Source organism: Elephantulus edwardii, unplaced genomic scaffold, assembly GCF_000299155.1.
Source record: "Elephantulus edwardii isolate Elephantulus edwardi_28Jun2011 unplaced genomic scaffold, EleEdw1.0 scaffold00065, whole genome shotgun sequence".
Classification (NCBI taxonomy): Eukaryota; Metazoa; Chordata; class Mammalia; order Macroscelidea; family Macroscelididae; genus Elephantulus; species Elephantulus edwardii.
In genome coordinates, this window is record NW_006399815.1 from 6,652,431 (window position 1) to 6,669,360 (window position 16,930).

Sequence of the window (16,930 nt, forward strand, 5' to 3'; positions counted from 1 at the left end):
GTTTAGGGCTGTTGTTGTACATAGGGTCGCTATGAGTCACAAACGACTGAAGGGCACATAACAACAAGAACACCAACCTTTTCTTTACTGCACAGTATCAAAGACTACACCCTTCAATATGGATTCCCTCTTAATATCAAGAAGATAGAAATTCTCACCACTGGACCAGCTGGCAGCTATAAAATGGAATAAACATCTTTCTCTATAGATATGAAATGCTATTTTTACTGTTCATTATATTGTTCCCTATGTGGATGTAAGTGTGTTCTAAATCTCTATCCTAACCCAGCGAACTTCTGTTTAATCTTAAGGCCAAAGATGCTTTTGTCAAGATTGTACCATATATTTTTATGTCTGGCAAAGACATCTATTTCTCTACTTGCCCAGAAATATTAATTTTACACGATTTTTTAAAATGATAGCTTATTTTCATAACAGACCTGTTAAATTTTAAAAAAGAAAAAATACAAAAAAACCAAATCCCTCAAATACATTTTTGTTGAGTCAGAATCAACTCATAGTTCACCTTCACTGGATTTTCAAAGGTTGTATATTGAACAGAAGACTGTCTGTCCATCTTTCTCCCAAGAAGCAGCTGGTAGATTCGAACTGGTCTCCTTTAGTTTAGAAGGACAATTCCCTGCAGATACACCACCAGAGTGCTATTAATTTAGAGAGTAAAATTACAATAAACAGAGTAAACTGACAATAGTAACTGTTACTACCCAATGTGAAGCGTGTCTTTGCATTTGCTTTCTTTTCTTTTCCTTAAAAAATCACCATTTCCTTTACGGAAACCTTCATATTTCTAAAATTTAGGGTTGCTTGTGTCTCTTTTATGTTGCTATTATACACTGGGTAGTTATTTTCATTACATTTTCTAATTGACTATTGCTTTTGGACAAGCTATTGATTTGTACATTATTAATTTTATACCAATTGTATTTCTGAAACCTATTTAAATAATGTTTCTCAGTATGTGATCATATGAGCTACAAACATAATTTTGCCTCCTGCTCCATTGTTTTAGTTCACAATTTGGAAATAATGTCAGATTAAACTATGTCAGATATAAATTATTTTAATGTTGGTCACTTCATTTTATTTATAGAATGTTTTATTGCCTTCTGCATACTGGAAAATTAAATATTTGCTCCTCTTCCAGCTGCCTGTTGTCCAGATTGTCCAACTCATTGTGACCTCATGTACAGTGGAAGGAAATCTTGCCTGGTTCTGTAATATCCCTGTGATCAATTGCAAACCAGTCTACTGTGGTCTTTGGGGTTTTTGCTGCTGACTTTTACAAGAATACCTCCAGGTCTTCCTCCTGTCTCAATTCAGTTTGCTTGGAAGCTCATCTGGAATCAATTCAGGTTCATAACAATATGCAAACCTCCACTGAGGTAGCTGGTGGTTGCACTTAAGGTCAGAAGTTAAGCCTGGATCTCTTGTGTGAAGCTCTAGTAGTATAGTGGTAAGGACCTGTGCTACCATCTCAGAGGTACATGGTTCAAATATACCAGGTGCTCCACAGGAGGATAAATGAGCATTCTCCTCTCCTGTGTAATTAACTACCTCTGAAAACCCCCTAGAGCGTCAGCTATGTGTCAGTTCTGACTCCATGGTACACATCAAAAATTCCTGCATGGGAGGCAAGACTCTACCTTCAAAGAACTACTTCTCTCTGCCCTCCTCATTCTACATTCCCTTCAGATACCATTATGTTATTTTCTTCTTCAATAAGCTTTCTACAACTGTAAAAGGCTACTAAGGCAAGCAGAAAGTGCTGAATGTTTCCTGGATGTGGATGCTATGCTGAGACAGACATACTGACATTACTGAATTTCAACTAGCATTTTAAAAGGTCAGCATCTTTTTTTTATTATTTTAAAGCACACAATGTCCCTTTTCCCCCACTCTTTTTTTACTTATTAATTTTAATGAAAGTTTACAGAGCATTTGGATTTCCTTTCATACATTGTTGCACTTTCCTCCCTATCCACCCCTCCTCTCAGTTCACTCTTCTCCTTGAAGAGAGAGGGGAAAAAATCTTTCATTGTTATACAATCTCCCCCCTCCACCCCCAACAAGTCCACTCCACTATGCAGTTCTTATTCCGGACTCTTTTCATGAAAATAATGCCTAATCATATATACCTATTAAACAGTTCTTTCCCTCATCTTTGGGCATTTTAGAATCAATGCAGTAAACATAATTTATCCCATCTTTCTCAGTCTCCCCCAAATGTCAGTTCCATTTTACAATAGTGGCACAATGCAGTACTTGTCCTTTTATTACTGAGATATCTCACTCAGCATAATGTCCTCCAGGGTCACCCATTATTGAATAATATTTCATGAGTTCCTTGCTTTTCAATGCAGCGTAGTACTCCATTTGTGAATATACCACAGCTTCTCTATCCATTCATTTGTTGATGGACACTTAGGTTGTTTCCAACTCTTTGCTATTGTGAACAAAGCCACAATAAACATGAGTGTGCAAGTGTCACTTCTTATATATTCAGCTTTGCAGTAGTACTTTTGCTGTTAAAAATTCATCATAGTTCTGTTAGAACTGACTCATAGCTGACCCTCCAAGGGCTTTCAGGAAGCTGTAACTCATGTGGGAGGGGATTGCTCATGTTTCTCTGCACCACAGATCTATTCTAACAACCTGAGAGGCACTGCCTTTGTGTTACTGGCACAAATAACCATAGACAACTATGTTGTTATTGATTGCTGTCGAGTTGAGCATGACTCATAGCGACACGGTGAACAATAGGCCTGAAGCCTTTCTAGAACTATTATCATCTATTAAATTTCACAGAGCTTCCAAAGGCATGTTGTTTAGGAAGTGGATGCCACTTCTGCTTCCAAATAGACAATATTAGAGCTAAAAAAGACAAAATAAAAATCAAACCCACCTCTAACCTGCCCCTTGCCCTAATCCATTGTGACTAGTCTGGTGATGTTATTCAAATATCTTGAATGAAAATTTTTAAAAATGCTTAAAGGAAAGGCAAGGAAGAAAAGGCCAGTTTTAAACATTTGGAAAATACTTATTCTGTGGCTAATTCAATGTTTTACATATATAACTTTTTTTTAAAAAAAAAGCTATAATATGCAATCTTCGGGCATTTTTCCAAAAACTAATGGATTTTTCTGAAACATCAAGTCAGGAATCCAGGAATTATTTGTTTCTGGTTTCCCATAAAGCTTTATTAATCATGACAGGTCACAAAAAATCTGAAAAATGCCATAAAACTTTGCTATTCATACTAATGTAGGCCTCATTCTAAAATGTTCAAAGTAATGTAGGCCTCATTCTAAAACTTTCAAAGTGATGAGTTAGAAAATAGAAAAGATTATGGATTGAATGTGTTCTAGAATGTGAATTAGTAGTATGTGGAAAATAAGAAATAGCTTCATATATATTGAAGTAGCTGTTCCACATATAGATTGAAAATATATGCAGAAAGGAGAAAGGACACATTGATGACATATTTCTTTCTTGATTTTGAACTACGCAGTGATTCCTTAATCTGTCCTGAGGACTGCTTCCTGGCTTAAGTATGGGTTTCATATGAGCATAATCAAGTATTCTGTGATTCCATTCTTCGCAAGTTTAGTTACAATTGGTTGTTACCTAAACAATGAAATACTTTTGCATACTCTATAAAACACAAGTAGACATGCTTTCAGCCAAGATCCTTTTGACATTGGCAATGATGTCTTTAGTGTCATGGTTTCTAATAAATTTAGCTTGTATCACTGGCAGTTCTCTTATATACTATTCCAGCCATTGTTTTAAAAAATAATCTTTACTAGGATTTTGCTTGCATGTGATATCAGTGATATTGTTTGATAATTTCCATACTCAATTGGATATTTTTTTTAATGGGAATAAGTATGGATTTCTTTTGGTCACTTAGCCAGGTTTGTCCTCCAAATTTCTTGCTACAATCTAGTAAGCATTTCCAGGACTGCATTTGTTTGTTGAAATATGTCATTGGTATTCCTTTAATTCCTGGGGCCTTATTTTATGCCAATTCTTTCAGAACAGCTTGAACTTCTTCCTTTTTTTTACCATTGATTTTTGTTATATGCTGGTTCTCAAAATGGTTTTGTGCCAACCAATTCTTTTTGGTACTGTGATGTGTATTCATTCCACCTTCTTTTGATGCTTCCTGGATCATTCAATATTTTGTCCACAGCATCTTTTAGTATTGCAACTGGAGACTTGAATCTTTTGTACAGTTTGTAGTTAGAGAAATGTCAAGTGAATTCTTCCATTTTTATTCTCTGACTCTAGCTCTTTGCATATTTTGTTATAATATTTTGCTTTGTCTTCATGAGCTGCCATTTGAAATCTTTTGTTCAGTTCTGTAACTTTCTGATTTCTTCCCTTTGTTTTGACTTCTTGGAGTTTAAGTACAATATTCAACTTTGTCTTTTTTTTCCTCCTTTGTGTTAGAAGAAACCTTTTTGCTAAAAGAAATGCTGGCAGAATGTTCCTTAGAGGCAAAGGATAGTGAATAATTTGGGCTTGTTGTGTCAAGAGAATTCAGTCCCTGGAAAAGGACATCATGGTTAGAAAGGTGAAGAGTCAGAGAAAGAGACAAAGATCCTCAATGAGATGGATCAACATAGTGATTAAAATAATGTGCTTGAGCAGAGGTGATTGGGAACATGGTGAAGGATCAGACAAGGTTTGGATTTATTTTACATAGGGTTGCTATGAGTCAGGGTTGACTTGATGGTACCAAACAACAACATACAAATTAGAAGCTATTCAATCATGAAATGGACAAATTTCTTAAAGAAGACATACATATGTAATGAACCAGTTATGTAGTGTTACGTTATGTTTGTTAGGCTGTGTTATCCCATTGAGTTGGAAATGACTCATAGCTGACACTCCAGTGGGTTTTCAGAGGCAATTAATCACATGGGAGGATATTTATTGCTCATCTTCCTCCTCCAAAGAAGTGGAAATCTGAACTATGTTATTTGGGTTGGCACCATAACTCCTTACCATTAAGTCACCAGAGCTCTTTAATTAGCCATTGTTGTTGTGTCCCATCGAATTAGATCTAACTCTTAACTGACTCTTCTGCAGTATTCAGAGACAGTTACTTGCATGGGAAGAGAATGTCTCTCTCCCCCTCATGGAAAAACTGGAGTATCTAAACAATGTGCTTTGGGAAGCACAACTCCTACCACTAGGCCACCAAATCTCCCTACTGGATTAACCACTGTTGTTTATTGTGTGCCATGAAGTTGGAACTGAACCATAGCTGACCCTCCAGTAAGTTTTAAGAGGCAGCACAGAAGGAGATTGCCTATCTTTCTGCCACAGAGCAGCTTGTGGTTTGAACCCTATATCTTTGGGTTGTCAGTACCACTCCTAACCATTAGGCCACTAACACTCCCTAAAGGTATACACATTAAAATGGTTCAACACAAGAAAAATAATCAACAAAATTTACCATACTGACAACATAAATAATAAGAACCATATGATCTTAGCAATTGATGCAGAAAAGGCATTTGACAAAATCCAACAACCTTCTTGATTAAGACACTCAGCAAAGCTGGAATAGAAGGGAATTTCTTCAACATAGTGAAAAGTTTATATACAAAATCAAGAGCCAATATCATTCTCAATGGAGAAAGATTAAAACATTTTCCTTGTGAACAGCGACCAGACAAGCATATCTGCTGTCACCACTTCTATTCAATATTGTATTAGAAGTGCTTGCTTTGGCATTATGACAAGAGAAGGAAATAAAAGACATCTAGATGGGCAAAGAGATGGTTAAAATACTGCTATATGCGGATGATATGATAGTGTACATAGAAAACCCAAAAGAATCAACAAAAAAACTGTTAGAGCTAGTAGGCCAATTTAATAGTGGTAGGATATAAGATCAATATCCAAAAATGAGAGTAATTCCTCTACAGTAGCAAAGAGAACTCAGAGAAAGAAATCAAGAAAGCAATACCATTTATAATAGCCAACCAAAAATTTATATACTTGAGAGTGAATCTATCTAGAGATACAAAAGACCTATACAGAGAAAACTACAGAACATTTCTGCAAGACACAATAAAAGACCTAAAGAAATGGGGAAATGTGCCCTGTTTATGGGTAGGAGGAGTCAATATTGTGAAAATGACAATCCTACCAAAAGCAATCTACATGTTCAATGCAATCTCAATACAGATACCAAATTCATTTTTCAAGAATATCGAAAGGGAAATTGCCAAGTTGTTTTGGAGAGGCAAGAGACCTGAATAAGCAAAACACTTCTGAGTAACAAAAATGAAGTGAGAGGTATAGCACTCCCTGATCTCAAAACCTACTACACAGTGGTACTAACCAAACAGCATGGTACTGGTACAATGACAGGCAAATAGGTCAGTGGAACAGAATTGAGAACTCAGAAATAGACCCAGATATCTATAGTCAACTGAAATTAAACAAGGAAATAAAACCTATCAAAATGGGGATATGATAACTGCTTCAACAAATGATACTGGCAAAACTGGACTGCTACCTGCAGAAAGCTGAAACAGGATCCACACCTCACACTATACACAAAAATCGCCTCAGAGTGGATAAGACTTGGGAGTATAGCCCAAACCATAAATTCTTAAGAGACAAACTGGGATCAAGCTTAGAAGCTCTAGAGACTGCCAAATACAGCCAAAAATGTACAATCTGGAGAGGATAAAATCAATGATTAAGTCCTTTTAAAGATCAAATTCCTGTGTTCATCAAAAACTTTTCCAAATAGGGTGAAAAGAAAACCTACTGACTGGGAACAAACATTTGGCAATACCATCTCAGACACGAATTTTATAACAAAAGTTTATAGACTATTCCTGGGCCTACACAAGAAAAAGTCTGATAATCCAATTACAAAATGGGCAAAAGACATGTAAAGAATTTTTAGAGGAAGATATTCAAATGACAAGCAGACATATGAAAAAATACTCCAAAATCACTGCCAAAAAAAGAGATGCAAATAAAAACCACAATGAGATAACCCTCTCACTCCAGTAGGAGAGACAAAGTTTAACAGGACAGCAAGTAAGAAATGTTGGAGAGGATGTGGTGAGATAGGAACACTTTTATATTGTTAGTGGGATTGTACAATGGTACAACCACTCTGGAAGGCAGTTTGGCGCTTCCTCAAAAAGCTGAACATAGGAATTTCATATAACCCAGCTATCCCATTGCTTGAAATCCACCCCCAGAAAATGAGAACTGAGTCTCAAATGGAAACTTGTACTCCAATGTTCACAGCAGCATTATTCATCACCACAAGAACATGGATGCCCACACAAATGAATGGATTGAGAAGCTGTGGTATATTCACACAATGGAATACTACGCAGCAAACAGGAGCAATGATTTTGTAAATTATTACCTAACTTGGGAGGGACTTGAAAGCATTATGTTCAGTGAACTAATTCAGTCCCACAAGGACAAATACTGTATAAAACCATTATTATAGAATGAGTATGAAGATCCAAGGTGGTGGCAGGAGGGCGGAAATAGAGGGGTGAGGATGGGGGGAGGTCGGTGTTAATTATAGGGTTGAACAATTAGATGGATGGGTGGGGTGAAGGTAATAGGAAGGATCTTTTGTGCAAAATATTGTATTTAAACTTTGTAAATAAATCAGAATAAAACTTAAAAATTTTTAAAACCCACAAAAACAAACATAAAACCCCATACACTGTCACCGCCATTCATAAGGAGTTCTTTGGGCACAGTGTATTTTATGTTGTATTTGTAACCAAAGGATGGGCAGTTTTAAAACATCAGCTGCTCTGTGGAAGAAGCCTGGGCAGTCTCTTCCCATTCAGAACTGATTCAACAACAGCTGCTCTGGTTCTCGAGAATGTTGAAGGTATGTTTTGAAGTGTGGCTTGTTTGTTATTGCTTTTGTTTGTTTGTTTAAAGCAGAAAAGAAAAGAACCCCCAAAATAAACAAACTTTTGCAACCCTCAACTAGTAGAAATGCAAAATGATATGGCTATTCTGGAAAACAGTGCAGTTACTAAAAAAAAAGTAATAATAATAATTGAACTACCATATGTTTCATTGACTGTATTTGAAGGTTGTTCATGTTATGTGCCATCAAGTTAACTCCAGCTCATAAATATCCTGCGAACAACAAATGGAAATTTTGCCTGCTGCTACTCTCTCCTAGCTTTCAAAATCCAAAATAATCCCAATAATCTCTAGAGTCCTCTAAGAACTTCCAATAGAGCATTGTTCATTTTATGATATTTTAAAATATCATCTGATATTTTTTATCTCCTCAATAAATTATAATCTCCTTTAAGTGAAAGGTTGGCAGCAGGAGTGGCATCTATGAACTTTGAGAAACGATTATCGAAAGGCTTCAGGTCTTTTGTTCATAGGGTCATTATGAGCCATGCTCAACTCAGCGGCAATCAGCAACAACAACACAACACAAGAAAGTGAAAGGCTATTATTTTATACAACTTATCAGAATATTTTTATAGGGTTGAAGATAGTTGGTGATTTTTTTTTCTCTCTCCATTTCAAATTAGGCACCAGATATTTCCTAAGCAGCACCCAGTAAATGTCAGGCACAGGGCCCAGAGCCAGGCAATAAAGAGGAACTATCCCAGCATTCACGGAGGGAACAGAGGGTTACAGTCATTCAGCACCACACTCACTCAACAAAGAGCTGCAGGACTCTCTCTTGGGGGGGTCCCAAGGGAATGAACATAAAATAAGGTGTAGATAGTCAAGACAAGCTTCTCAAAGGAGGTGATTCTTGAGCTAAGAATCCCAGAAAGAATAAGATGCAAGGAGGTGAAATCATCATCAAATTTACCCTCTAGCTTTCCAAGATGATTGAGTTGAAAGGAACTTTAGGAGTTGCTCCTTGGAGGCAAAGATGATAAAGCTTCATCTCATACACTTTGGGCATGCTGCTAGGAGAAGCTTTTCCTTGGAGAGGGATATCATGCTTGGAAAGGTTGTGGGACGGTGAAAGAGAAAAAGACCTTCAACCAGATCGATTGAAACAGTAGACTACAGCAATGAGCTTGAGTGTGTCATACATTGTGAGGATGGCACAGGATAGGACTGGGTTCAGATCTGTTGTCCACGGAATCACTATGAGTTGTATTTAACCTGATGGCACCTAACAATGGAAACAACAATGAAGCCCACAATTGTACCAACCTTCTATTTCAAGAGACTCTATTACCATCCTGTTTTAACTCCTAGTTCAATAACTTTCATTTAAGTCACATGGCTTTATTCATTCAAGCTAATGATATGCATGATGCATGCTATTTTCCTAAAATCAATTACCCCTTTCCTTTAATTAAATTACCTGCCAAATACTTGATTTGAAATGAAATGCTCTAAATTGAATATCAGTTTTTCCACAGCAGGTAGAATTCTATATTGTAATTACTTGTCTTGAATATCTTTGACTTGATTTAAGTTAGAAATGAGAATACCATAACTATATTAAGCCTTAAGAAAAAGTTTGTCATCAAAGGAATGAAATAACACTATTGTGTACTATATGCACATTATGTCCCAGCCATTAATAAGTCTGCATTATAGTCTTCAAAAGTATACTGCAATAATTATAAAATTAAAGATAAAAAAAGGACAAGTTCAGAAACGCTAATCAATTAACTTCAGGATATAGAGCAAGAAAATGTAAAACTCAGATTGATTTCCAACCAAAATTTATTCCAATACCCTATTTGCCTAGTGGAGTCCGCTGTATTTAAGTTTCCGATAATTTTTCAGAGACATGGTCTCTAACCATTTAGACTCGTCTCTAACCAGTCTAGACCCCTCAGTTTACGCCATATTGCCCGTTTGCTGTGTTCTTATATCTTCCTGTACTTTTTCGTAACACACAGCTTGGATGAATATATTTATTCCTGTGATTCATTAATTGATATCTGCCTCTGTCACTGGATTCCAGGCTCCAGAAGTGAGTGACAGTTTATTTTATGCCAAGTTTTATGTCCATTTCCAGGGCCTGGCATATTATTGGCACTTCAAACTACTAAACAAATACATGGTAGACACAAACACACCACACACACACACACACACACACACACAGAGTAAGCAGTCTGAAGCAAGAAACTTGAATGGTGGATTAAAGACATTCCTTGTAAGAAAAGTTTCAAGGAAGGTGAGATGTGTACACTGTGTGCGTGATTCTCACAAAACATCTGGTGTTCACAGCTTTCAGAATACAAAGAAATATTCTAGTACTACTTTACATTTTACAAAATCATAATACAAGCTTGTGATTTGATAAGAAATTATTAAAATACAGAGAAAAATAATTTAAAATCTCTTGGTATTAGTTGCAACTGAGTGGGTTTCATTTTTTACACAGTTATTGAAAATGCATTTTGAAGTTATTTTCAATTCTTTTGTGTTAAAACTATGTACACATAGAGACAAGCAGAAGTTGATATATTAATTTGATTTGAAATAAAATACCTTTTTGTTGTTGCTGTTGTTGTGTGCCTTCGAGTCAAGTATTACTCATAGTGACACTGTGCAGGATAGTTTCAAGCCTTGCTCTATCCTGAGCCATCCTCATTCTCTCTTATACATCTATCCTCATCACCCCAGTTGTTGTGTCAATCCATCTCATGCCGGATCTTCCTCTCCTGCACTGACCCTCAACTCTTCCAAGCATTATATCCTTCTCTAGAGACTGGTCTTTCCTGGCTACATGTACAAAATATGTGAGAAAGAACCTCAAAATCCTTGTCTCCAAGGAGCAGCTTGGTTTCACCCTCTCTAGGACACACCCATTAGTTCTCTTGGTAATCCATGATATGGTCAATATTCTTTTCTAGCATGACACAACTGAAAGTCATTGATTTTTTTTTATTCTTCCATTCTTGATCACTGATCTGATCTCTGATGTAAAGCAAGCAATTGCAAAGACCATGACCTAGGGTCAGGCATACCTTAGTCTCTATACTGACATCCTTGCTCTTCAGCTCTCTGGAGAGGTCCCTGAAAGCAGATTTCCCTAATGCAAATTGTATTTTTATTTCCTGACTGCTGATGTTGTTTCATAAAACTTTTTTGTTATTAGCCAACTCTTTCTTGTACAGTGACTCTGTGTACTCCTTTCATCTTCTTTTGATGCTTCTTAGGTAATTAATCATTCTTCCCATAAATGGCATCCTTAAGTACTGGAACTCAAGGATTGAATTTGGTCTTTAGGTCCTTTAGCTTAAGAAATGCTGAGTGAGTTCTTCCATTTTAATTTTTCAACTCCAGCTTTTTGCATATTTCATTATAATAGTTTGCTTTGTCTTCCTGTGCTGTCCTTTGAAATCTTCTGTTCAACTCCTTCACATCTTGACATATTTCATTATAATAGTTTGCTTTGTCTTCCTGTGCTGCCCTTTGAAATCTTCTGTTCAGCTTCTTCACATCTTGACTTCTTTCCTTTGCTTTGGCTTCTTGGTGCTCTAGTGGAATATTCAGAATCTCTTCTAAAATCCATTTTGGTCTTTTCTTCTTCCTCTGTCTTTGTGATGACCTTTTGTATTCTTCTCCGATAATATTCTTGAGATCCCCACACAGATAGAATGCAACTATTTCTATAGCAGATATCATTTTAGAGCGTGTAAGTGTGTATAGTTGTATCTGTTTCAAGTTGTTTTTATAACCCTCTGCCTGAAAATTATTTTTGGGTCAAACTGCTACTAATATGGCTTGGTTTCTATTTCAGAGCAGCTTCAGCCAGAAAGTGGGGCTTTTTACAATCACAACTCCCCTTTAGGCCCTCAGGCCTCCTGTGAAGCGTCAAAGATCCAGTAGAGACTTTAATATTCACTTCTGAGACACTATATCCTATGCTAGCCATGAATCTTACCAGAATGCTTCAACATTCACCTAGGAGAATTTCCTGTCATATCTCTGCAGGCTTCAACATGAACTGATAACATGATAGTCATATGCCTGGTTTGCTATTGATATGTCAGTTTCTTATAGTGGGTAAATTCATTGTTCTAATTAGTACAGCACTTGTCTGCCAGTTTGCTGTGCTGAAGTAACTTGAGGGTTGCTGTGATATTGAAAGCTATGGGACTAGAGAGTCAAATGCCACACAGATCACATGTGACAGACAGGTTTAAGTGGAGCTCCAAGATTAAGACAAAAGCAGAACTGGCTATCCACTTCTTAAATAGTAGGCCTTTAAAAATCCTATGAGAGGAACATGGATAGCTACAGTATTACAGAGAGAGCTCGAATTGGAAGTAAAAAAAATGAGGAAAAATAATTGTGAACACCCTTTAATAGTTGGAACATGGACTGTATGAATGTTGGATAACTAGAAGTTGTGAAAAGTGAAATGGAATACATGAACATCAACATTCTAGTCATTAGTGAGATGAGATGGACTAGCTTTGACTACTTTGAACGAGACAATAATATTATATACTATGCTGAGAATGGGGGAAAAAAACAAACCCATCATGGAAAAGAATAGTGTTACATTCAAAGTTAAAAAGATGATTCAAGTTCTATCTTAAAGTAAAATTATATGAAGTACAGGATATTTTCCATATGCATACAAGGAACAGCTGTTAATAGCATTATTATTCAAATATACATGACCACAACAGAAGCCAAAGGGGAGAAATTGAAGATTTTTTACAATATCTTGCAGTCCAAAACTGGCCAAACATGTAATCCATTATAATTAGTGACTGGAACGCAAAAGCTAGAAACAACTAAGAAGGAATTGTAGTCAGAAATCATAGACTTGGAGACAGAAATGAAGCTGAAATAGAGTGATTGAATTTTGTATATTCAATGACTTATTCATCAAAAATACAATTTTTTTTAAAGCACAAATGGAAACTTCCTATGTGTGGACTTCACCTGATGGATTGCATAGGAATTGGATTGACTACAGGGCCATAGGTGTCTGTAAGGGCCAGAGGGAGTAAGACTAGCACAGCTTCTCACTGTCCCAAAGCAGAGAGCACATAATGAGCTCATAGCCCAGCCCCTCTGGAGCCACATCAATACCAAGAGGTGCATTTGTTCATTGTTGACTCAGACTGTGGTACTAAGAATGGTATTTATTAGGGAAGGAAATTCAAGAGTGGAGGAGGCAAAGAATATCACCCAAAACAAGTCCAGATTTTATCCAAGCTGTCCCAAGTCACAACTCCTCAATTAGTCCAGACTCTGGTTTCAGTTCAGCAGTCAAATCCAAATCACCCAGCAAGGTATGCCTCAGAGCTGTTATAAGTCAGCTTCTTCTTCAAACAACTGGCAAAAACAGTTAAACCTGTAACCATGGCCAGAAAAAATGCAAGAAGCCTGAGGTCACAATTTGCCACAGTTTCTCCACAGCAATGCCACAGTCTCTCTACCACCATCACCAGTGTCTCACTTTTACCAAAGTCTTGTTCCAGTCTTCCACAATTCTTGCTCATCTCAAGTATTGCTGCCCAGGTGGAGAAGCGTTCTTTTTATCCTAGTCCCACAGCTACTAATTTGCAAGACCATGTGCCGGCAATTAAGGTAGCTGGAGACTAAAGGGGGCTAACTAACGGCTTTATAAAGCCAACTTTTAGGCTAACGCAACAATCATTGGAGAAAATCCATATCAGCAATCAAAACCAGGCCAAATGTGGACTGTGGAACATACCACAAATTACTCATGTGTAGGTTCAAATTGAGGCTGAAGAAAATGATAACAAGTCCATGAGAACCAAAATATGATCTTGAGTCTATCCCATCTGAATTTAAAAATCATCTTAAGAATTGGTTTGAAGCATTTAGCACCAATGACCAAAAACCAGATGAGTTGTAGGATGAAGAGAACAAAAGTCATGACAAAGACAAAAGAGAAAGAAAAATAAAAATGTATGTCAGAAGAGACTCTGAAAATTGCCTAGAATGTTGAGAAGCCAAAACAAAGGGAAGAGAGGCTGAAAGAGTAGAGCTGAACAGAAGATTTCAAAGAGCAGCTCAAGAAGATAAAGCAAAGTTTTATAATGTGTGTGGGTGAGGAGAGCTGGAATTGTAGAACTGAAAGGGAAGAACTCACTCAGCATTTTTTAAGCTGAAAGAAATGAAAAAACAAATTCAAGTCTCAAGTTGCAATATTGAAGGATCATACGGGTTAAATCTTGAATGAGCCAGAAAAAATCAAGAGAAGATTGAAATAGTACAGTCACTGTACCAGAAAAAATTGGCTGATACTGACAAAATTCAGGAAGTACCATATGGACAAGAGCCAATGGTCGGAAGGAAGAAAGCGAAGCTGTACTGAAGGCATTGGCAAAAAAATAAGGCCCCAAGATCCGACGTGCTCACCAGTCTATGCTAGGAAATTTGAAGGTCAGTTACATGGCTGGCTGGCTGACTAAAGGAAATCCGTCTTTGTTCTCATTCTCAAGAAAGGTGATGAAACAGAATATGGAAATTGTAAAACAATAAAATTAATATTAATAACAATAATATCATATGAAATCAAAACACTATTGTTGATCATTCAAAAATGGCTGGTATAGTACATAGACAAAGAACAGCCAAAAGTTCAAGCTAAATTTAGAAAAGTACGTTATTGTTGATGCCAGATGGATCCTGGCTGACAGAAAAGAATACCAGAAGAATGCCTATTTGTGCTTTCCTTACTACGCAAAGGCATTTCTGTAGATCATAACAAATTATGGCTAACATTAAGAAGGATGGGAATCTCAGAACACTTCATTGTGTTCATGTGAAACCTAGACCTAGACCAAGAGGCTGTTGTGTGAACAGAGCAAGAGAAAACTTGTTGTTATGTGCCATCGAGTCACTTGCTACTCATAGCGACCCTTTGTACAAAAGCCCTAAACACCGTTCTATCCTGTGCCAAACTCATCGTCTCAAACACACTCAATTCCCATCACTCCAATCACAGAATCGATCCATCTCATCGAGGCTCTTCCTCTCCTGTGCCATCCCTCCACTCTCCCAAACATAATGCCCCTCTCCAAAGACCAGTCCCTCCTTGCAACATGCCCAAAGTATGTCAGACAAAGCTTCAGAATCCTTAACTCCAAGGAGCACTTCGGCTTCACCCTCTCCAGGACAAACCTGTGTGTTTTCCTAGCACTCCATGGTATATTCAACACTCTTCTCCAGCACCACAGCTCAAAGGCATCAATTCTCTTTCTATCATCCTTATGCACTGTCCAACTCTCCGATGCATAGCACGTAATTGCGAAAACTATATAGCCTGGATCAGGTGCACCGTAGTCTCCAGCCTGATGTTGTTGCTCTTCAGTACTCTTGAGATGTCCTTCACACCTGACTTTCCCAATGCAATCCGTCTCTTGATTTCCTGGCTGCTGTTACCAAGAGTGTTGACTGTGGAACCAAGTAAACTAAAACTGTTAAGCACATGGTTTAAAATTAAGAAAGATACATGTCAGGGTTGTGTCTTCTCTCCATACCTACTAAATTTGTTTGCTGAGTAAATCATTCAAGAAGCTGGAATATACGAAGAAGATCAAGATCAGAGGCAGACTAATCAACAACTTGTATTTTATACAGATGACACAACCTTGCTTGCTCAAAGTGAGGAGGACTTGAAACACTTGCTGAAGAAGATTAAAGAATACAGCCTTAAACAAAAATCCTCACCACTGAACCAATCGGCAGCATCATGACAGATGGAGAAAAAAATGAAACAGTTAATGACTTTACCTTACTTGAATCCACAATCAACATTCTTGGTATTAGCAGTCAAGAGATCAGAAGACATATTGCATTAGGAAAGTCTGCAGTCAGGGACCAATCCAAATTATTCATTATTAATGATGTCAGTTTGAGGAATAAGGTGGCTGATTTAGACCTTAACCTTTTTAATCACTTGCAATGCATCTGAGAGCTGGACAATGAATAAGTATTATTAAAGAAGAAGAATTGATTCCTTTGAACTAAGTATTGGGAAAGAGCATGGAATAGCCCATGGACTGTTAAAAGAACAAACAGGTATGTCTGGACAAGATGCAGCCAGAGTGCTCCTAGGAGGCAAAGAAGATAAAGCTTCATCTATTATACTCTGGGTATGTTGCTAGGAAAGGCTATTCCTTGGAGAGGGACATGATGCTTAAGAAGGGTGGAGTGGTGGCAAAAGAGAGAACCTTCAGCAGGTGGATTGACACAGTGCAGCAATGGGCTCTAGTGTGTCAGAGATTGTGGGCGTGACATGGGTAGAATAGGTTTTGGATCTGCTGGTCAAGTTGTTTTATATGCCATCAAGTCACTTGCAACTCATAGCAACCCTATGCACACTATCTCTGAACTCTTCTCTACCCTGAGCAAATTTCACTCTCTTTTACATACCTACCCTCATTACCCTGTCTATTGTGTGTCAATTCATCTCATCCAGGTCTTCTTATCCTGTGCTGTCTCTCGACCCTCCCAAGGATGGTATCCTTCTCCAAAGTCTGGCCTCTCCTGGCTACATGAGCAAAGTATGTAAGATGTGGTCTCAAAAATCATTATTAGGCGCAAACTTGGGCTCGCGCTTCCCGGCCCGGCGCGGAGCCCGGGGCGCCCGGAGCCCCGCCATGTCGCAATCCAACCGGCAGAAGGAGTACAAATGCAGGGACCTGGTGTTCGCCAAGATGAAGGGTTACCCACACTGGCCAGCCCGGATTGACGAGATGCCTGAAGCTGCGGTGAAATCAACAGCCAACAAATATCAAGTCTTTTTTGGGGGGACCCATGAGACAGCATTCCTGGGCCCCAAAGACCTCTTCCCTTATGAAGAGTCCAAGGAGAAGTTTGGCAAGCCCAACAAGAGGAAAGGGTTCAGCGAGGGCCTATGGGAGATCGAGAACAACCCTACTGTCAAGGC

The 16,930-nt window shown here is 37.8% G+C and overlaps 2 protein-coding genes across 3 annotated transcripts in view; one reads left to right on the forward strand and one right to left on the reverse strand.

The window, feature by feature from the left end:
• TMEM117 (transmembrane protein 117) overlaps positions 1 to 16,930 on the reverse strand; it is an 841,252-nt gene that overhangs the window by 84,441 nt on the left and 739,881 nt on the right. The gene's annotated exons all lie outside the window — the stretch shown is intronic.
• Positions 16,585 to 16,930, forward strand: part of LOC102873510 (hepatoma-derived growth factor-like) — a 2,293-nt gene continuing 1,947 nt past the window's right edge. Inside the window, exon 1 of the mRNA XM_006888210.1 lies at positions 16,585 to 16,928. Coding sequence (XP_006888272.1) covers positions 16,641 to 16,928 — 288 coding nt within the window. The 5' untranslated portion in view covers positions 16,585 to 16,640. The remainder of the gene's footprint in view (positions 16,929 to 16,930) is intronic.